General features: G+C 42.4%; 2 protein-coding genes across 2 annotated transcripts; both read left to right on the top strand.

The window, feature by feature from the left end:
- Positions 1 to 804: 804 nt before the first annotated feature.
- LOC138211923 (myelin-oligodendrocyte glycoprotein-like) lies at positions 805 to 3,008 on the top strand. Its single transcript, XM_069172120.1, has 5 exons — positions 805 to 942; positions 2,122 to 2,490; positions 2,583 to 2,672; positions 2,759 to 2,880; positions 2,988 to 3,008. The coding sequence occupies exons 1-5, from the start codon at positions 846 to 848 to the stop codon at positions 3,006 to 3,008; spliced, it is 699 nt and encodes a 232-aa protein (XP_069028221.1). The 5' UTR covers positions 805 to 845.
- Positions 3,009 to 7,098: 4,090 nt separating this feature from the next.
- LOC138211997 (endophilin-A1-like) lies at positions 7,099 to 21,055 on the top strand. Its single transcript, XM_069172225.1, has 9 exons — positions 7,099 to 7,403; positions 16,328 to 16,396; positions 16,979 to 17,051; positions 17,136 to 17,279; positions 17,978 to 18,111; positions 18,284 to 18,442; positions 18,838 to 18,941; positions 19,049 to 19,179; positions 20,147 to 21,055. The coding sequence occupies exons 1-9, from the start codon at positions 7,359 to 7,361 to the stop codon at positions 20,341 to 20,343; spliced, it is 1,056 nt and encodes a 351-aa protein (XP_069028326.1). The 5' UTR covers positions 7,099 to 7,358; the 3' UTR covers positions 20,344 to 21,055.
- Positions 21,056 to 21,946: the final 891 nt, after the last annotated feature.

Raw genomic sequence — 21,946 nt, 5'->3', positions numbered from 1 at the left:
ACTGAGAAATAAATTGAAGACGTTAAAAGTTGTTTTCAGTCACTATGAAATAGAAATGATAGATTATTTATGTACTTTAAAAGGAAATACTGAGATATAACATTTACATTTGTTTTTAGTGTTAAATTAGTCTATTAATCCGTCAAAAGATCTTTTTTTTACCAACATTTGTTTGTATTCTGCTGCTTTATTTTGTCATTATTAAAACATCTTTTGATGAAATAAATAATTTAAAGACATCACTTCAGGCTCTGGGATCTTCTGATGAGTATTTTTCTGATTCTTTCTCTACTTGATAAAATCATAATAATAATGATAATACAAAAGATCATCTGTAGTTTCTTCCCTATTAATGACAGCAAATTATACATTTGTTTTTGTGTGTGCCACAGGAGCACCTGATCAGATTAAAAACATTCATTCAACAATCAGCTGTTCATAAAGAAAGACAACTCATGTTGTCATAAATCAGCCCAGAACTTTACAGAATTTTTTAGACATGAAGGAGTTTTCAATCTCAGTCATGATTTAATCTGAATACCCGATATAAAAGACACGTGTTGTTCTGTGATTGAAAAGAGGGATTTGTGGGGATTGTGGGCTATATTCACCTACAAACAAAATGAATCGGAAATTCACCAAAATATCAAAATACTTTTTTTTATTTTATGCAGATCTTAATTTAAAAATATAAATCTTGAACAAAATGACAAAAACATAATAAAACAAAGCGACAGTGTGAATTTCTTTTGTCAGTAATGATCCAAACCCATTCAAATCGTTGCGGTGAAACCGGAGGACTCTCACTGTGTTCAGACAGCCGGTGGTTCCGTTCGTGTTCTAACATGCTCATGTTCACCTCTGACCGGAACAACGTGTTCTCCTCTTTCCCTCTCTGGACCTTCACGCTCTGCTTTGCTCTCGTCGGGACTCCCGTTAAAGGTAAGAGCGGATAATACGGACACGCTGGCGGATAACGTCATAATATGTTTACAAGTTAATGTGGTAGCTGTTAGCCGACGTTTTATTTACATTTATGGTCAAATAACCACGCCGAATTCACTGTTAGGATTTCTGCTTTGCTCTGTAATATCTAAAGTGATGACGGCGAACAGAAAATTCACATTAAATCTGAATAAAAACTTAAAACGTGATGATTCTGAGGCTAGTTCGGCAAGGACTTTTCTTTTGTAAAAGTTTCATATTAAAGGACACCAGAGATTTTCGTATAATAGTCTAAGTCACGCTTTCTCTAAAAATGGGAGTATCATATCTGTTCAGATTTGAACGGACTATTTTTTACCAAATACAACTCGCTGTCTATCAACAGATGAACATTTAGTGTATGTGGACACTTTAAACTGCAGTAAAGTGAAATCTTCTTTTAGTTTTAGACTGAGTCATTGGATTCAGATCAGAGGGTTTCAGGCTGAATCAGAAGGGATATTTAAATCTATAATGCTTTTGGTTTTACTGACTAGTCTGTTTCAGGTGTTCTCCACATTTACCTGATGACACATAAAGCATGAAATAAAATGCTCTTGATCTGGTCACAGATCTGCTCCAGTTACAAGTGGTGCTTTGTTCAATGGTGAAGAAGAAACAAAAAGGCGCCAACTTCATGTTTTTTTCTGGTTGTTTTGGCCTACTTCCAAAACCGTTAAAGTTTATAACCCTCAGGAAGGCGGGAAAATAAGAAACCCTGAATGTAATTTGCTCATGTCACTGGTGAAGTCTTAATGACTCTACAAATATCCCAATCTTAAATGTTGCTTCAAAACGGTGCCGAGACAAATCGATCAACAGAAAATATTCCTCTAATTTAAGAACTGGTTAAATATTTTAGTCTTTGTTTTAAACACGAATGTAAAACATGCCCCGAAGTTTCCAGATCTTCACTTTGTTTGTTTCTTGTTGTCTGATGATAATAAAGCGAACAAAGTCGACTGCTGATGTAAAATATTGTTTCTGGTTCTTGAAACTTGGAGGGAGTTTTAGAAAAGTTTTATCTTTTGGGTTTCCTGCCAGAAACTGTTAGAGGAAAAAGGAACCAAGATTTCTGTGAAGCTGAAGATCAGATTTCTGAACATGATTCATCAAACTCTCCGTCTTTTTCCACAGGTGAGTCTCGGGTCATTTGTCAGACCGAGTTGGTCGTCGTTGCCCCGGGCGATGACGTCATCCTGCCGTGCTACGTGGAGCCGGCGGAGGACGCCCGGCGCCTGACGGTGGAGTGGTCCAAACCGGACCTGAAGCCGGACCGGCTCGGCCGGGTGGAGTACGTCCACCTCAACCGGAACGGCAGAGTAGACCGCCACATGAAACTGGCGGCGTACGTCGGGAGGACGGAGATACTCGCCGCCGAACTGGCGCGCGGAAACGTGTCGCTCAAAATCAGGAACGTGACGGCGTCCGATGACGGCAGGTACCGGTGTTACCTGCCGAAGTTCAGTAACCCGGCAGACGCTCCGGTCGTCCGGCTTTCTGTCGGTGAGTAGTTTTCTTCAGATGTTCATTGACCTCAAATGAAGATGCTGAATTCATGGAGAACTCTTTCCGACGGATGGATTCATGTTTTCTAGAGTCAAACTCCTTCAAACGTTGGACAACAGAGTCGTGGCTGGTGACCAGAGAGCTTCCTGCTCCGGATCCAGCAGGGGGCGCTGTGAGCGGTGAGCGAGCGCTGAAACTCGGAGGGTTCGTCGGCGTCGTGTGTTTGCTCTGTTTTCGGTGACTTTATTTGACTCTTCCTCTCCAGCTGGTCGGATCAGGCTGTTCGTCGTGATCCCGCTGCTGCTCCTCTTCATCACCATCATCATCATCATCATCCTGGCCGCCATCTTTACATATTTCTGCAAACAGAAGCCGGAGACACAAGCTGTAAGTCTGACATGAACTGAACACGTCGCTTCTTCTACTGTTTACACTCTTTTTGTCTTTTCTTTTATTTCCGGCTTAAATGATTAAACATCTGTTAACTGTTCCAGGCTCCTTTCAGCAGGTCATGACCTTCATCGGGCCGTGACCTTCATCGGGCCGTGACCTTCATCAGGTCGTGACCTTTCAGCTGGTCGTGACCTTTCAGCTGGTCGTGACCTTCATCGGGCCGTGACCTTCATCAGGTTGTGACCTTTCAGCGGGTCATGATCTTCATCGACCCATTTCTACAAATGGACCTCAGGTGTGAATGAGAGATGGTCTTTGTTTCCGTCTGTCTCTGTTGGTCCTGTGACGGACCGGCGACCTGTCCAAGGTGAACTCTGCCTTCGCCCAAAGTCAGCTGCTCCAGACCCCCGTGACCCTGTTCACGAGAAAGCACTGAAATGGAACTCACTTCTAGAACTTTGTAGTTTGGCTTTCTTCAAGAAAACTGTAATTACTTGATTCTTGTTGTTCTGGTTTGTAGCCTCATGGTTGAAAGTCGCTTTGGATAAAAGTGTCAGATAAATGTAATATAATGTAATATAATATAATATAATGTAATGTAATGTAACATAATATAATATAATATACAAGACAATGTAATGTAATATAATGTAACGTAATATACAAGACAATGTAATATAATATATTGTAACATAGTATAATATAATATAAGGTAATGTAATATAATGTAATGTAACAATATAATGTAATATAATATAATGTAACATAATATAATGTAATATACAAGACAATGTAATATAATATAATGCAACATAGTATAATATAATATAAGGTAATGTAATATAATATAATGTAATATAATGTAATATAATGTAATGTAATGTAATATAATATAATGTAATGTAACATAATATAATATACAAGACAATGTAATGTAATATAATGTAATATAATGTAATGTAACATAATATAATATAATATACAAGACAATTTAATGTAATATAATGTAATATAATATAAGGTAATGTAATGTAATGCAATATAATATAATGTAATATAATATAATATAATGTAATATAATATAATGTAATATAATATAATGTAATATAATATAATATAATGTAATGTAACATAATATAGTGTAATATAATGTAATGTAACATTATATAATATAATATAATATATAATATAATGTAATATAATGTAATGTAACAGAGCGGGTGTAGATGATGGATGGAAGTGAACAAGCTCTCAGTGGATGAAGTGAAAAAAACATGATGTCATCACAGAGCAGACCAGAGGAAGACTTCTATTATTTACATTCATCAGTTTATGTACAGATGTGCAATACAAACAATGTTACACACAATAATTAAATTCCTCGTAAATAACTGTACTAAGAAATAACATGTCATAATTATGACATATCTACAGATTAATTTATTGTAAAAAAATCAACATATATTCTACATATTCCTATCAGGTCACTGAGAAATAAATTGAAGACGTTAAAAGTTGTTTTCAGTCACTATGAAATAGAAATGATAGATTATTTATGTACTTTAAAAGGAAATACTGAGATATAACATTTACATTTGTTTTTAGTGTTAAATTAGTTGATTAATCCATTAAAAGATCTTTTTTTTACCAACATTTGTTTGTATTCTGCTGCTTTATTTTGTCATTATTAAAACATCTTTTGATGAAATAAATAATTTAAAGACATCACTTCAGGCTCTGGGATCTTCTGATGAGTATTTTTCTGATTCTTTCTCTACTTGATAAAATCATAATAATAAAAATTTCACGTGTAGTTTCTGCCCTATTAATGACACGGCTAATTATTATTTTGTGCAACAGGAGCACATGATCAGATAAAAAACACTTTTCTATGAACTGATTTACATGAATATTTACAGTCTTTACGTTGAGGCTCATTTTGGGGCTCACTACTTTGAAACTAAGAATTATTTAATGTTTATATTAATTTTTATAAGTTTATAAAAAGCTGCTTCAGTTCAATGCAGAGCTCCAGTTTACTTGAGCAATGAAGAATATTCATGTTTGTGTTTTTGTAACTAAATTATTATTTATTCTTGTGAAACAAGAAAAAAAATGCAATAAATTAAAACAAAAGCTCAATTAAAAGCTGAATAAAAAGACACGTTAAGTTTCCTTTTAAAAAGTGGAGAATCTTAAAAGCAGGTCTGAGAGGTCACGTATTGTCTGCGTTCTTCTGTATTTGTACTCAGTCTGATTATAATTCTTTATTGCTTTTATTATTTCTGCTTAAATTCAGTATTATTAAAGTCCTAAATGCTCAGCAGTGACGGTCAGAGTTGTAATATTGAAATGAGCCACGTGGGGGCGACAAAGATACACAATCCACTCGAGTGATTGTCTATAAATTGACTATAAATTTATGTAGTCATGATGGATATTTCAGCAGTAAATATTCACATTTAAACACAGTTTTTACACATTGTTGTCATTCTGACTTTAATCTACATTGAACTGGTTTTATTCTGTTTATCTTGGTTTCATTTGAAATATAATGTTTGTTTGTTGCATGACTTGTTACAGACATAAAGTTTCCACATTCAAAGATGTTATTTTCAATCTGTCCAGTAAAAATATTAAACTTTTATTTTTATATATTCAATAATCAAATATCGAAAAAATGCCCTGAAACAGATGCTCTCCTATCATCCATCTCCCAGTTTTATATTAATGAATTTATCATTGTTAAAAACAGAGGAATAAATACAGGGTATGTAAAGATGTGCACCAACGTATCCACTAAAATTGTATACTGCATCTTGGTGTAATTATTCCGTTTTATTTAAATTTGTTGTTAATTATTCCTCCAGTGTTCATTTACGACATTCTCAAACCACACAGAACCAGTCATTTTAATATACGTTTCCAGCTGTTTTCTGGCGTTTGGATGAAAGGTTTATTTCCCAGCTGTCTTTGAAGGCACCATCAGACCCCCTGATGAGCTGTCCATGGTGCTGAAACACTTCAAAAAGTCTAATTTTCTCTTCTTCCTCGTCTTCTTGGTGCTTTTAGATGTAGTTTCGTCTCGTGTGGACTCGTTTTACCACGTGACCACGCTGATATCAATATTATTCACGGCACGAGCCGCTCCACGGACACCAGCAACACACCGATGTGTCTCGTGCTGCGGGGCGACGCGGGGAGGCTCGTGGGTGGCGGGGGGCGGCGCTTTGACGTCACAGAGAACGTGAGGTCGCCTCCATGCCGAAGATCGTTTGTGTCCGACAGATGGATGACTCAGACCACAGACAGAAACTCTGGTCCACAGTATTTTGTTCTCGTCTGTAGACACTGAGTGAAAACGCTGACCTGCTGTTACCATGGCAACACAACTGAAACTGATTTTTTTTTTTTTATTATTATTATTTTATTTTTTTTTAACTGTAGAAGAAGAACCAGAGATTTAAGCTGACACGATGTCCTGACTGAATGTTTTTCTTCGGTGTGTCAGATATGGGAGACATAAAGTGAAATCTAACTGACATGTTTCAACCAAAAAGATTGAAAGCAAACAATCTCCCTGAGAGACAGGAGCTCTCACTCTGCGCGCGATTCCAGGAACTAAATGTGAAACCTGTCTCTGAGGAACTACTGACTTTCAGGGATCTTTTTCTGTTTGTATTCTCGCCACCAACAGGAACTCTGAAGTGACAACTGGCCTCGTGTTGTTACGTCTGCACGACACACTGCACACTAGCTGCATTTCCTCTAAAAGTCCCCAGAACTTTTAGTTCCCTGGACGAAGGACTGGGAACTTTACCAGAAATGTTTCAGATGTTTTTTTGAGCTTGTAACCAAAGAGTTTCGTGTAAATTAGAGGCCCTGAGAGGTCAAATGATCAAATACTTTTCAAAACAAGCAAAGACAGCAAAAAGTTCTGAGAAATAAAGAACTTATTTCCTTCGTTTCTGTGAATTTAAGCATCTCATGACTCCACAAATTCATCTGGTGACCCATTAAAGTCGTTCAAACTACAGCTGCTTCTAGTTAATATAACGTATTCAAAATTAACATCTGAATTCATTTCATCAACAGTCACAGGGAAGTCATTTCAGCTCACGACACTTTTTACTCGTTTTCTGTTTTTTCTGGTTCTGTGATGCCCCTCCGGTGATCCATCGCTTCATTAGACGATCTGTGTGCCTCCTCCTCTCTGCCGTGTCTCAGACTGGAAATAGATCCAGCTGGGTTTGGTCTCATCGGCTCCTGTTTCCTCCACCAATTTGATCAAATAAACGGTCCGTATCGACGCCTGGCGGCCGTTAACCGGAGGATTTACCGTCATCTTCTCGGGGTCCAGCTCGGTCCCGTTTCCGTCCATCAGTCGGTGGAAAAATATTTCATATTCCAGATCTTCTTCAGCCCGTAATTGTTTTGTTGTTGTTTTTTTTTTGCCCTCCGCAGCCGAAGTGATGTCTGTCGCGGGGTTGAAAAAGCAGTTCCATAAAGCCACGCAGGTAAGAAGAGCTCGTGATGTTCGTGTTTATCATATTCACACTTTCAATGTGTTCAATGTCGCTGAGAAACTGTCGGATTTTTATATCAGCTGAAGTAAACACGGCGAGAATCACTTCAAGTCCTGCTTCTTCTTCTTTTTCTGTTTTTGGTCCATTTAAAGCTTCGTTTTCATATTTTAGAACATTTTATATGGACATTTTTTGTTTTGTTTTAGGTCAAAAAAAAAGAAGAAGATATATACATATATACATATATATATGTTTTTACGTTTTAAATTAAAATTAAGCGTCTTTTTTTTTTTACAATACGTTAAAATATTATGTTTTCTCGCGATGTTTTGTGTGAGGGGACATTAAAAGTAGAGTTTACCCCCTCAGGTCTGGATGGAGTATTACGTAACAGAAAATGAGCTGTGTGTGTGAGAGAGTGTGTGTGTGTGTGTGTGTGTGTGTCTGTGTGTCTGTGTGTGTGTCTGTGTGTGTGTGTGTGTGTGTGTGTGTGAGAGTGTGTGTGTCTGTGTGTGTGTCTGTGTGTGTGTGTCTGTGTGTGTGTGTGTGTGTGTGTGTGTGTGTGTGTGTGTGTGTGTGTCAGTGTGTGTGTGTGTGTGTGTGTGTGTGTGTGTCTGTCTGTGTGTGTGTGTGTGTGTGTGTGTGTGTGTGTGCGGAGCTGATTGGCTGTTTCTACATGCAACAGGGAATTCCCTCCATCCTTCCTCCATCTTTTGATGCATCTGAACGTCTCCTCGTCCTCCATCGTTCTCTCAGCGGTCCTTCGTCTTCCGTCCATCCAACTCTCCTCATCGCTTCATTTTTTTTTGTAGGTCCAAACACCCGCCGTCCCGCCGTCCCTCCGTCCCTCTGTCCCTCCGTCCCTCCGTCTCTACTCGTATCAGTCCTAATTTTTCTACTTCCTTCATTTCTTCGTCTGTCCTTCGTCTTCCTTTTTTTCCTCCGTTGTCCTCCTCCTCCATCGTCCCCGTCTTCTACCGTGTAATTCTCCCTCTGTCCACCAGAGGGCAGCGCGTCACGGCTTCGCCTCATCAAAATCACGACAACTAAATCACGTTGTTGTTTATCTCCCGGAGTCGAACCCTCTGAAACAACGACGTCACGCCGACGCGCTGTCCTCTAGTGGACGGACGCTGAGCCCAAACCTCTGATTTCCAACGTCCATCCATTGTCCTGAACTTCCTCTGTTCCACCTCCATCTCTTTATGGCGCCTTTAATCGAACATCTGTTTGTTTTTTCCGATGAATTGTCCTTCCAGACATCTTCTTCGTCCTTTAATTCCTCTTTTCTCTCCGGTCGTCATTTAAACTCGACAGATTTGAAGATCTTCGTCCGTCCACGCGGACTTCTTTTCATCCGTCGATCAAACCCGAGAATCATTTCAATGATCGTCGTCTCCTCGTTTGTACGATCAGGGACAGTTTTGTTTTGCCCAAACTGCCAAGTCCCTTCAAAATAAAAGTGTTTATAATTTACTTAAACTGAAATAATGTCACGAATAATGTCGTCAAGCAAATGAACCTGAACTCTCCGAACAAAAACAGAAACCAAATAAAGAGGTTTGATTTTTGAAACGCCACAAAGGGAAAGTTCAGAGATGAGTTTGTGTTCAGTTTCTCTCGTCTCGCTCTTCTTCTGTGAACTATTGCGTAACGTCGCCTCTTCGCGCCTCCGACTGCTGTTTGAGTGAAACTTTGAAATGAAGCTGATTTGTTTCACTCGGTCATCTGAATCCGAGCGCGTCACCAAAACACTCAAACAAAGAAACAACAACCTCCGTCCGTCATCGGGACGAAACGCCGCCGATAAACACGGGAGATGATGGTTATTGATCCGGGAGGGAGAAACTGGGTCGCTGCAGCAGGACGGGGAAACGACAACAACAGGAGGGTCGTCGCTCAGATCAGAGCTTTTATTTTGTGGATTTCATTCAGGTGACACGAACAGGAAGTGACAGAACTGTTGGAAACAACAGATTTAGGTTTTTTATTGACGCAATTAACACAATTAACACCTAAAATTCAAGCATCGATATTTACTGGTAAATATCACAAAATTAATAAATACATACAGTTCAATTTAAATCACAACATAAGTCATCACAGGTCACAGCAGTGTGTGTGTGTGTGTGTGTGTGTGTGTGTGTGTGTGTGTGTGTGTGTGTGTGTGTGCCCCAAACACAGATATGTGTGGGGCGTGTTTGCAGGTATTGGTGGGCGGGGCGTCGTGTCCTCCACAGCATGTCCATATATGGTCACTTCTGGCTCCAAAAAACCCCAAAATGTCCGATTTGAGGCATCAAAACGACCACCTGACTCGTGGAAAACGTTGACTGACTTTGTGTTTCAGCAGAGAACGCGATGCTTCTTCAGCGGGAGTCTCTTGGCGCCCCTGGTGGCCGTCGGTGGTATTGCAGTTTAAGGCACGTCTGCACTGGCTTCACTATTTAAATAGAAATGAAAACCGGTCATAAAACTTTGAGTCTTCTCTGTTCGTACGTGACATTTTTTCGAGCGATCCGTCTTTGCTCGCCGGTCACGGCTCGTCGGTTCGGTTTGGCGATTCGGCCAATCAGACGCGAGGAGCGCGAGTTTTGTCAGCGGAGGAACTCGAATTCTCCCAGTGGGAACATTAAAAGTTGATACGAACGGCGCCCCGAATCTAGGACACATCCCGGCACGAACGTGTGACTCAACAGATGGATTATAAAGAGCGGTGGCAGCGCGAAGCCAAACTGCCAAACCACGGTGCCATCAACCAAGATGGCCGCCAGCGGGAGCAGGAAATGGGACACCTCGATGCGACCGTCTGAATAAAAGATGAGGGAACAGAGACCAGTGCCCAGATGCACAAACATCAGAGAAAGAGGAGGAGGAGGAGGAGGAGGAGGAAGGAGCGAGTGAGACGGACCTTTAATCTCATCATTTCTGCAGTTTTAGAAGTTCATGTGAAAATATTTGAGTGACGTTTCTCTGATTTCAGATCTGTTCGTGTTTTATTTGGATTAATTCAGGAATTTTTCTCAGTTTTTTTTCTCACTTTGTCATTTTAAACACCAAATTTATTCTTTGTTGTTACAGAAATTCACAAAATAAGAGAAATAGATAAATGCAGACATACAATATTAAAACCAGGTAGAGCAGAGTGTCATCAAATAAATTAGGAAAGTAAATAATAAATAAAACAGTATTTCTCTTTGAGCTGCTGTGAGGCTTTTAATGTGAAAGATCTGAGTAGGAAGTGTTGAATTTAATCAGCAGTAACAGGAAAAAAAATGCAAAATTGAAGCATTTGTAAATCAATGGAAATCATTTTGATGCTTTTATTTTGAAAAGGAAGTGTGAATTGACAGTAGATAATTAGTGACTGGGCTTTTAATGTGAAAACAATCCTGCAGGAAGTTTAGAGTTTTATTGACAGCAGTGAGTGAATGACATCACTGTCGCTCGCATCACTTGATCTTCATCAGCTGCTGGTTGTCATGGAGATCTGCTGTAGATGTTCTTACCTCGTTTACCGTGGACGTGACTTTTATTTTGGGAGTTGATGGTCAGAGGAAGAGGAAGAGGAGGAAGAGGAAAATCAAATCATTCAATAATCAGACATTACGATCTTATTTTGAAAGGAACATCAGAGACTGAAGATGATGATGAAGATGATGATGATGAAGGTGATGAGCAGGGATGTAAATCAGTCTTTGTTTCTCCGCTGCTTCCTGATCAAACACGCCCCTCTCCTCCGCTTCCAGGGGACGGTGTTGTCGTGGCAACCACACACGTGTGGCGAGAGCAGGCGTGATGCTGAGACACACACACACACACACACACACACACACACACACACACACACACACACAGGCAGGCTGTGCTCAATAATTGATCGCCTCACACGTGACGGAGCAGCAGAGTCCTCCTCGTCCCCGTCTTCCTCGTCTCCGTCCTCCTCGTCTCCGTCCTCCTCGTCTCAGTCCTCCTCGTCTCCGTCTTCCTCGTCTCCGTCCTCCTCGTCTCCGTCCTCCTCGTCTCAGTCCTCCTCGTCTCCGTCTTCCTCGTCTCCGTCCTCCTCGTCTCCGTCTTCCTCGTCTCCGTCCTCCTTGTCTCCGTCCTCCTCGTCTCAGTCCTCTTTGTCTCCGTCCTCCTCGTCTCCGTCCTCCTCGTCTCAGTCCTCTTCGTCTCCTGGTCTCCGTCCTCCTCGTCTCCGTCCTCCTCGTCTCAGTCCTCCTCTGCTTTCACTTCCATGTGTATCTATCAGCTCCTCCGTCTCTCTACATTTGACCTTTGACCTCCCCACTCAGGGAGTCCGGAGCGATCTGATTGGCTGAGTTCGACCTCAGGGAGGTCGTCAGCGTCACAATCATTTTCTTCAAACTCTCCAACATATAAAAAGAAAATGTAAAATGCAGTTCTGCGGTGAAGCCGTCACCCAGGTGCTGCAGCGTCGTAACAGAGTCAACAGTGACACCATCGGGTCAAAGTGCAAATTACAACATTTCAAATTACAGCTTCTCAAAAAACAAAACAAAACAAAACATGAGGAACAACGAACAAACAACCCGAGTTGTGCATTTAAAGGCTGATTCCACCTCATATTGACTTTATTCAGGTTTCCCTTTTGTTTTCTGCACTTTCGATGACGCCGACTGAGGAACTCTTCATGTTGTTATTTCTGAAAGCTCCTTCCCCACCTCCTTCCCCACCTCCTTCCCCACCTCTTTCTCCACCTCCTCCCCCACCTCCTTCCCCACCTCCTTCTCCACCTCCTTCTCCACCTCCTTCTCCACCTCCTTCCCCACCTCTTTCTCCACCTCCTTCCCCACCTCTTTCTCCACCTCCTTCTCCACCTCCTTCCCCACCTCTTTCTCCACCTCCTTCTCCACCTCTTTCTCCACCTCCTTCCCCACCTCCTTCTCCACCTCCTTCCCCACCTCCTTCTCCACCTCCTTCTCCACCTCCTTCCCCACCTCCTTCTCCACCTCCTTCCCCACCTCCTTCTCCACCTCCTTCTCCACCTCCTTCTCCACCTCCTTCTCCACCTCCTTCTCCACCTCCTTCCCCACCTCCTTCTCCACCGTCCTCCGTGTTTCTGTTTCCGTCACATTATGAAGACAGACAGCGGTTATTGTGCTCGTTAATGTTTCGCCGTCGATCTTCCTGTTTCTCTTCCCTCACTTCCCTCGTTTCCCCAAAAACTCAGTTCTTAAAATGCCGAACTTTAAATCCTTTAAATGTGGAGCGTCTCTTCTAAAATGACGTTGGAGATGCGCTTTGAAACGATGCTTAGAAAAATATTATGTTAGAAAACATGATGGAACGCTGAAGTTTGTTTTTGTTTTTTAAATACACAAAAAACTGCCTGGAGTTTGGTTGGCGGCTCCTCAAACTTCAGTATTTCTGTGATTCAGCAGTATGACAATAAAATAGTAAATAATTGTAGTAATAAAGTAACGTTGGATTATAGGATGAAAAACAGGATTTATGGATATTGATGAGTTCTTTAGAAGAGATTTGTTTACTTCTCATTTTGTGTTTGTTTTATTTTTTTATGAAAGCATAATTTTACTCCCAGTTTCATTTTAGTTTATGCTTCATAGAAAATTCCCGCTCGTCATTTTTAAAAGCTTTATTAAAGGACGGGTTTGCGTTGCTCTTTCCAAACGGCCAGTTGTGGTCGTGGTCGCCGTGACGACTCGGTTCCCTGCAGTCTGAATCGTGACTCCGGCGAGCCGTCGGCTGTTGAAGCAGCTTCATGACGAGACTGCAAATGAACGGAGATCCAGAACGAGACGTCTGAGACACTTTGATGTCCAACTCTGCTTTCATGTTGGATTTTGTTTTATTCAGGGTGGTTGATGTTTTCCGTCTCTTTGTTTCTCCGTCTTATTTTTTCACCCGTCTGCGAGGTGACATCGCTGCTCTCACTAAAAGCCTGTTTACAGTTTCAAGCCACTAAATTAGTAAGATTTAATTTAATTTAATTTAAAAGCTGATTTACATTTTTTTAATTTTGTAAAAATTTGTGCACTTCCTCTTTAAGATGGAAAACTCGGGTTGCACTAAAGATTCTCCTCGTTGACTAAAAGTCGTTCGAGCTTCATATTTGCGAACGACGAATGAAACTCGAGAGGAATTTTATGAGATGTTTTTGTGTGATTTACTGGTTTAATAATGAGATCGAACACATAATTTAACTGACTCCAAACTTGTAAAATTACATTTCTCGCGTGTCTGGTTTGATTGACAGGCCCTGGGTGGAGCCAGGTTTGGGGCGGAGGTGGGCGGGGCATCGTGATGTTATTTAACCTTCAGCTTGTTAAAAAGTCAAACTTTATTGGCTGCAGGATGTTTTTGTTTCTTTTCTTCTGCACATGGACTGTTTGTCCTCCGAGGACGCCAACCGGAGTGGTTATGGATCTCCGGCGCTCGCGGCTCATTGAGCGTTAACTCGACTCCCGGAGGAACGTGAAGAAGGAATGAAAAACCCTCTGAACTTCCTGCTCTGTGGTTTTGTGGTTATGAGCGTTTATTTTAATGATGATTTAAATGTCCACATACTTTTGGTCGTGTCATGCTTACTACATTAAAATGTCTAAAACACTTTGAATGGTTTAAACTAGAGTTGCAGTTGCTAAATGTCCAGTTTCTGTTTTTTGGGGGGGTTTTGAGTACTTGAATGCATCACAGCTGAAATACTTAAAATGCAGAGGATGTAACTTTACTCAAACAATCGGGTCCAAAATCTCCAGAGACTTTGAAAGATTGACGGAATGATAAACTGAAGATGTGATTTTGAACAAAGAGCCTCTCGGCCGGTCCGACGTGGCGTCTGAGTGTTTTGTCAGCGGTTCAGACTGACAGATGAGCCGAGTCCCGCTGCCAGCGTCTCCACGCAAGATTAATGTCAGCTGGAGAGGACGGCTGTGTTCTCTGCCACGACCTCTGACCTCTGACCTCTCCGCTGTAACAACAGCCTTGTAATTAAGCTAATAATAATAATATGTGGCCTGAATGTAGACAGAGGAGGGGAGGGGGTGGGGGGGCATCGCCATGTAGTTACAGATCAACACCGTGTTTATTAAATATTATAAACATCCATAAATCTGCTCAGAAAATGTCACATGTTCAACACACGCTGAACTTTTTGAACGCCAGCGAACACGTCCGTGAACTTGCTTTTTTTTTTATCTGTGAAGAAACGTCCGACTCACTCGACTCCTCGAGGAAACATCGGAGAGTCGTGAAAAACAGGTCGAGCAGAAACGAGCTGAGGAAGAGTTACGTAACGCCGTGTCAGCGCTCGTCTCCGCAACAAGTCTCAGACCTGAGCGGCCGCCGGTGTGTGTGTGTGTGTGTGTGTGTGTGTGTGTGTGTCTGTGTGTCTGTGTGTGCGTGCGTGCGTGCGTGTGTGTGTGTGCGTGCGTGTGTGTGTGTGTGTGTGTGTCTGTGTGTGTGTGCGTGCGTGCGTGTGCGCGTGTGTTTGGTTCTTGGAAAACAGGAGAGGATGCGCTCTGATTGCTGTCTCCATGGCAACTGCATCTTCTTCCTCATCTGTCTGCCGCTCTCATTTTCTTCCACGCTGTGTCTTTACACATTTATTTTATTTTTTTATTTTTTTTATCACAATCTCACAAACACACTCATCCACGTGTGTCTTCCTTCATTCTTGGATCAAAGCTAAACTTACACACACACACACACACACACACACACACACACACATACACACACACACACACACATACACACACACACACACACACACACACACACACACACACACACACACACAGACACACACATACACACACACACACACACATACACACACACACACACACACATACACACACACACACACACATACACACACACACACACACACACACACACACACACACATTTACCTTCATGTTTGCACGGCTCGTTGGTTTGATGAAGAAAACGTGCGACATCTGAACACGCAGTCGACGAACCGCACGACATTTCAGAGTTTTGTGTGACGAGCGAAGCAGATGAAACTTTATTTTTGGTCTTTTTGTCCTCAAATATTTAAATAAAACCGCCAACGACGGGTTGATTTCAAACTAATATAAGACACAGAATAGTTCATCCGCTAAACATTTCCAGAATACGATGGTGTTACTTCACGTTTATTAATTTCAGTTCAGATTCTGGTTGATATTTGAGTTATTTTTAATCTCTGGTCACTGTTGATTTTATAGCAGTTGGCGTGTGAAATAACAAACTGGTTTTTACATAATCTGTTCTGTTAATTTGACATTTTTAATAGCAACAACATCCTCGTATTTCATGATTCATGCACCTTGTTTTTGTATAAATTTAAATGCAGCCGCCTCCTGTTGGCATTTTACAGCCTTTATATATTTGTTTCTGGATATACTAGATATTGCAGGTGTGTGTGTGGGTGGGTAATGTGAGTCACTATGGTGGAGAATCCCACACTCCTCCTTCCTCCCTCCTCCTCCATCATCATCATCATCATCATCATCATCATCCCTGCAACCTGACAAAGAGGTTAGAAAACAGGAGGTGTCACTCTGCAGCATTTCCTGCTCCCTCAAAGACAAACTGAGCAGAACAAAGATCTATTAAAGATCCTGTGACCGTGAAGTCAGTGACCGTTAACACGCCACCAAAAAGCTCCTCGTGGTCACTTTGCTGTGGAAAACCTCCCTCCATGTGTGAGATTAGGTTTTCATTTATTTTCAGATGGAGGTCTTTTTGTTCCTAAATCACTCGCCGCGTCGTTTCCTGCTCCGCTTTCATCTCCGTCACGACTTTGAACTCTATTCGACCTTTCCTTCTCTCGCGGCTTCGAGACATTCGAGTGTTTGTAAAGAGAAAATGTATAAATATATATTTATATTTCTGTCTCTTTCGTTGTGTTCTCGTTTCAGAAAGTCAGCGAGAAGGTTGGAGGGGCGGAAGGAACCAAGCTCGATGAAGACTTCAAAGAAATGGAAAAGGTCATTTTACCTTTTTCTGTACAATATTTACACAAAATATATTAAAAAAAATTAACTTGCAGAAACATTTTACCAAAAATTAAAAGCCCTCGAGTGTTTCAGAAACCCTTCATTTCTTAGGTTCGTATTTATTTATTTCTTTTAGGCTTTTATTGAGATATTTGCAGGAATTTCACTGAAATTGAACACTTTAGATGAGTCACCCAGAACAAATGTTAAAAAAAAAAATCATGATTGTTTTGTTGAATCTATTAAATTAAAGCGTTATTTAAACTTGACATTGTAGGAACAGTAGTTACACAACTTCAGAAATGAGGTACAAGTGACAGGAAGTTACTGGTCACGACCAAGAAAAAGTCGTGTTTCACCATTTTCACAGAACCATGCTAGCTGTTTCCTCCTGTTTACAGTCTTTGTGCTAAGCTAAGCTAACCGGCTTTGTTTCAAACAACCAAATATAAGTTTACATCTATCTAAAACTATTTTTTTTTTTTGACATTAATTTCTCGATTTAAATATCTCAAAGTAGCTCCAGGTTTTATTCATGATTTTCCTGGGGTGTTTTGTGTTTTTTGTCTGCAGAAGGTGGACGTCACCAGCAGGGCGGTGCTGGACATCATGACCAAAACAACAGAGTACCTGCAGCCGAACCCAGGTAGAAAAACACGCAACATGCAGCCCAAAACCAACCGCGGTGTTTACGCGGTCGCTCCTAATCACAACCCCTGCTTCTTTAAAGCGTCCAGAGCCAAGCTGAGTATGATCAGCACCATGTCCAAGATCCGCGGGCAGGATAAAGGACCGGGCTACCCGCAGGCTGAGAGCGTGCTGGGAGACGCCATGTTGAAGTTTGGACGGGAGTTAGGAGAGGAGTCGTGCTTCGGTACGTGGGAACGTAGACGGGATGTTGAAGAGCTCCAGCAGGTTGACGATGATGTCGTTGAACACCGAGCCACCTCGTGCTAGCTGAAGGGCCGACTCATATTAATGCGAACTAAAACTGGCATCGATGGGAATAATGCAACATTATCGTTGCTGTTTTCTCGTTCATCCACATGAATATTATATTCCCTTAAAATAGTGACTGCATTTATTTCTAATTCGCTCTGTTTTGAAAAGAATCATTTGTTATGTTTTATTAGTACAGAGCCTGGTTTTGATCTGCTCCCGTTTGCCCTGTTGAAGCTGCTGCTCTTCATACAAGCTCAACACTTCCTGTTTACAGGAGGCAAATATAGGGGTTTGAAATAGGTAGACATTTTGGACGTCACTCATTCGCCATAAAGTTGCTTATTAAGATTTTTTTTAAAAAAAAAAGGTCAAATTCTCGTTTCTTTAACATTCATAAATGACTTTGTGAGTCCGTAATTGAAAATCATTAGTATCAAAGTTTCGGAGCGTTTCAGTCCACCAGACGTATCGAACACAATGGAAAGACCGACTCTACTCTGATACACCTGGAAATCCTTTCTTCCATTCATTCGACTTATTTTACCTCCATCTTACTGTTTCTCAATCTATTCTGGCTAAATGTCCTTCTTTAGCCCGCTTACTCTCTTCTCCCTTCGTTCCGTCTTCCAGGCGTGGCGCTCATCGATGCCGGCGAGTCGATGAAGGAGCTCGGAGAGGTGAAGGACGCTCTGGACATGGAGGTCAAACAGAACTTCATTGACCCGCTGCAGAACCTCCACGACAAAGACCTCAAAGAGATTCAGGTGAGTAAACACCGGAAATAATCCTGAATGTGCTCCATGTGTATAAATGGAAACGAGGATTTCTGTGTCAAAGCTTACTAGATACCAACATACGTCCATGGAGGGTAACGTGGTCTCTAAAGCCATTTATTTCCCAGCTTCCTCTCCTGATATTTTTCCTCCTGCAATGCAGCATCATTTGAAGAAGATGGAGGGCCGCCGTCTCGACTTCGACTACAAGAAGAAGCGTCAGGGGAAAGTCCAGGACGATGAAATCAAACAGGCGCTGGAGAAGTTCGACGAGAGCAAAGAGATCGCAGAGCAGAGCATGTTTAACCTGCTGGAGAGCGACGTAAGGACAAATCTGGGTGATTTATCAGCCCGATTATGCGTTAGAGGTTCAACTGAATGATGAAATGCAAATTTGTGGTCGGAGAAAGATTCAGAAGAACTCGAAAAAAAGGCGACAAAAGCACTCGAAAAGCAATCGGAAACGGAAAAACAAATTACTTTATGCAAAACCGCAGTTTGTACACCACCACCACAAATCTGGAATCAAACATGGGTCAGATATTGACATCTTTCTCTCGTTGCTATAGTTACACATTTTCAGCAGGATCGCAGCATGTTCAAAACTGCGATGGAAAAACAAAGACCAGCGATCCTGTTCCACGCTGTGCCGAGCCAGAACCCGGCCCAGCATGGGAGCGGAGGAACGGGGGAAATAAAAAGGTGTGTGTGTTGCAGATAGAGCAGGTGAGCCAGCTGGCAGCGTTGGTCCAAGCCCAGCTGGAGTACCACAGCCGCTCCGCAGAAATCCTACAACAGCTCTCCAGCAAGATGGAGGACAGGTATCGATCTGTCCAGCCCACCTACGGCAAAAATAAGGCAGTAAAAAATAGAGCAGCGTGGGAAGTTAAATCTTGTGTGTGTCGGGCCTTTTTTTTTTTTATTTCAGGATAAAAGAAGTGTCCAATAAACCGAGGAAGGAGTACAATCCCAAACCCAGGATGACCCTGGAGCTGCTGCCCCCCAGCGAGAGCCACAACGGAGGGATACACTCCGCCAAATCCCCCGGACGATCGCCAGGTAGACGCCGGAGTTAGAACCCCGAACGGTGGAAAGTCAGAGTAGTTTCAGATCTGTTGTCGGGGAATTCTTGCAACAACCGGGCAGTAAAAGAAGGAGATATCTGTACTTGAGGGAGTTTCGTAAAGACAGCACGCAATTAAAGCCTCTTAAAGGACTCAACATATCTTTGAAGATACTGCGTTTTTCGTCTCTTGGCGTCACGACATACAGTACCAGTGGAAAATTTGTTTTCATCTTTATTTAAGATATCGAAATTATGAGGTGAGATCAAAAAAGGCCCGAGACTGTACCTATTGATTTCACCACGGACCTGAAAGTTGAGCAGAGAGCGCCGACCAAACTTTGTGTCACCGAATGTTTTTCCCTCCGACGCCTCAGAAGGTCCCGGTGGAACTCGGCGTTGACAGTCTGACTCTGGGGGACGAATTCAGCTTTATCGAATTTGACATTTATTGAATTTGACAAATTCAGCTTTATTGCCGTAGATGTTGAACATTTACAGAGTTTGACCCAAAATCTGATGTTGTCTGTGATCTTTGGACCCTTAGGAACCAGTGCTTTATAAACAGCAATGATTCTGTGGTGGAAATCACTGCATGGGCTCAGGAACACTTGGCTGTGAGCTGGCATTAAAGATTTCCTGTTTCTCTGCACAAGTTTTAGGTCCGTGGTGAAATCACAAATGTTCACGTACCAGCGGTCACGTTAACGTCAGGTGCTGATATGCAACTTGGAAAAAGTTAACTGGTGACATTTCTTTCTCCTTAATGAGATCACCAGTCGTGTTGCGTCATCAAACAGCACCATTCAACTACTCTAGTGATCCATATCTTGGCAAGAACCACTCCGCTCCATGAAAACAAACAACAGTCCTTCATCACTTCGTCATAAATAGGTTTGACAGACCGCGAGTGACTCAAAAAGACGGAAACTGACTGCATACTTTTGGTTTGCGTCCTCTCAGCGCCCATGGACCAGCCATGTTGCCGAGCGCTCTACGACTTCGAGCCAGAGAACGAGGGCGAGCTGGGCTTCAAAGAGGGCGACGTCATCACCCTGACCAATCAGATCGACGACAACTGGTACGAGGGCATGATCAACGGCCAGTCGGGCTTCTTCCCCATCAACTACGTGGATATCCTGGTGCCGCTCCCTCATTAGGTCCCGTCAGCGACCCGGGCCTTTCCCCTCGACCAAATCCAGACACCCCGAAAAACAGCCTGAATTTGCATAAACAACCAAACCACGCCCTCCTCCTCCTCCTCCTCCTCCTCCTTCTTCTTCTTCTTCTTCTTCTTCTTCTGTGCTTCTGTGCGATTCTGCTTTCACAAAACGGACCGAAAACGAGAGGGAAGCCGGCGTTGGATTGGACGGACGGACGGACGGATGGACGGACGGACGGAGGCAGCGGGCCGGTGATTAGAGAAGAAGAGCGGAGAGGAGGAACAGCGCGACAGTCGCAGAAAGAGACGAGGAGGCAAACGGCGTGTTTCACGGCGCGGAGCTCGGCCGGGCGGCGCCGGATACCCGTGAGGCTTCGGAGATTTCCCTGAATAAGACGCGGTGTCCATGTACGTGCATGTGTGTGTCTGTGTGTGCGTTTCGACCTCGTATTATGATCGAGACACCACGAAGTCTTGCTCGTCGGTTTTAAAGCGGCCGGCAGCTTTTTTTGTGACACCGTCTTCTTCCTCTCTTTCCTACTTTTCTTGTCGTCTTTCTCTAAAAGTAATTCTGTCTTTTCTACCTTGACTTGCCTTGTTGTGCTTTTCTCTGACTCTAGATTTATCAGCAACGGTCTTCCCCACTTTCTATCTTTCTACCTTTCTCTCTCTTTGTACCTTCGTCGGCTAACACTGCCTTTAAGCATGGCTCCGATACTCGACCGACCTCCGACCCGCGACCCGGAGCTACCGCCGGTCACCCGACCCTTTTATGTTTGAGTACATCTCGACCTCTTTCGAGCTCTTCTTGCAACTTACTCTGCTTTTCTCAGAGTCTGCATACGATTTCCAGTTCGGTGGCTGAATGCATGAAGCGGCCGAAACTCAAATTTGAGCGATAAGACACGGGAGAGATTCAGGTTTCAGGAGAGCATCGCTGGATTAAAGCTGTATCTGCAATAAGTGGATTTTTTTCAAGGGTGAAAAATAGTCTCTTGGTTTGTAATGAGAATTTCTAGCAGTGTTTCGAAGATTTGAGGGTCAGGAAACTCATTCAACACATCTCAAAAGCAGTTCTATTCATGTGTTCATGAAAAGGAAACCTTGGCGTCACGACGGCGGCGATTTGCCGCCACAACCAGCACAGGACGGTCGTACCGAACAGAACCGTCACCGGGTCGGTGAATTGATGAGCCTTTGATTCTTACAGTATCCGTAGAGGAAAAGATGCTTGTTTTTTCTCTGCGTACTCTTCTAAGTTTTCCATTCACAGTGTTTTTGTGTGTACTGTGTGGAACAGGTGCTCGCTGGTTTGTCTAATCTGTGACTTTTGCATGCAGGACTGCGTGAACAGTGGTAGCCGTTCGAAAATTCCTGTTTTAAGAAGCTATATTTACATTTCTGATGCTCACAACCCTTCAGTGGTGGATTGCTGCCTTGCTGAAGGACACGGAGTAGTTGACGGACATCCCTGTCCAACTACCTATTCCGTCATTTAAGATTTCATCTTTAGTGTTGTTGAGGCTTCAGATTATCCGACGTGTCCACGAAACATTCCGCCGTCGACAGAAAGTTTCTGAAAATGAGAAAGTTTGGGAGCG

Source organism: Embiotoca jacksoni, unplaced genomic scaffold (assembly GCF_022577435.1).
Source record: "Embiotoca jacksoni isolate LCO1_2020_lvr unplaced genomic scaffold, fEmbJac1.0.p SCAF_51, whole genome shotgun sequence".
Classification (NCBI taxonomy): Eukaryota; Metazoa; Chordata; class Actinopteri; family Embiotocidae; genus Embiotoca; species Embiotoca jacksoni.
Note: the sequence above shows the minus strand (reverse complement) of the source record. Positions and strands in the feature narration are given on the sequence as shown.

Bases quoted from the DNA above. Each gene is read 5' to 3' on its own strand.
- LOC138211923 (XM_069172120.1), top strand. From the start codon at position 846: ATGCTCATGTTCACCTCTGACCGGAACAACGTGTTCTCCTCTTTCCCT. The intron at 943-2,121 runs GTAAGAGCGGAT...CTTTTTCCACAG, and splicing joins CGTCGGGACTCCCGTTAAAG to GTGAGTCTCGGGTCATTTGT. The intron at 2,881-2,987 runs GTAAGTCTGACA...TAACTGTTCCAG, and splicing joins AGAAGCCGGAGACACAAGCT to GCTCCTTTCAGCAGGTCATG.
- LOC138211997 (XM_069172225.1), top strand. From the start codon at position 7,359: ATGTCTGTCGCGGGGTTGAAAAAGCAGTTCCATAAAGCCACGCAG. The intron at 17,280-17,977 runs GTACGTGGGAAC...TCCGTCTTCCAG, and splicing joins AGGAGAGGAGTCGTGCTTCG to GCGTGGCGCTCATCGATGCC. The intron at 18,112-18,283 runs GTGAGTAAACAC...CCTGCAATGCAG, and splicing joins AAGACCTCAAAGAGATTCAG to CATCATTTGAAGAAGATGGA.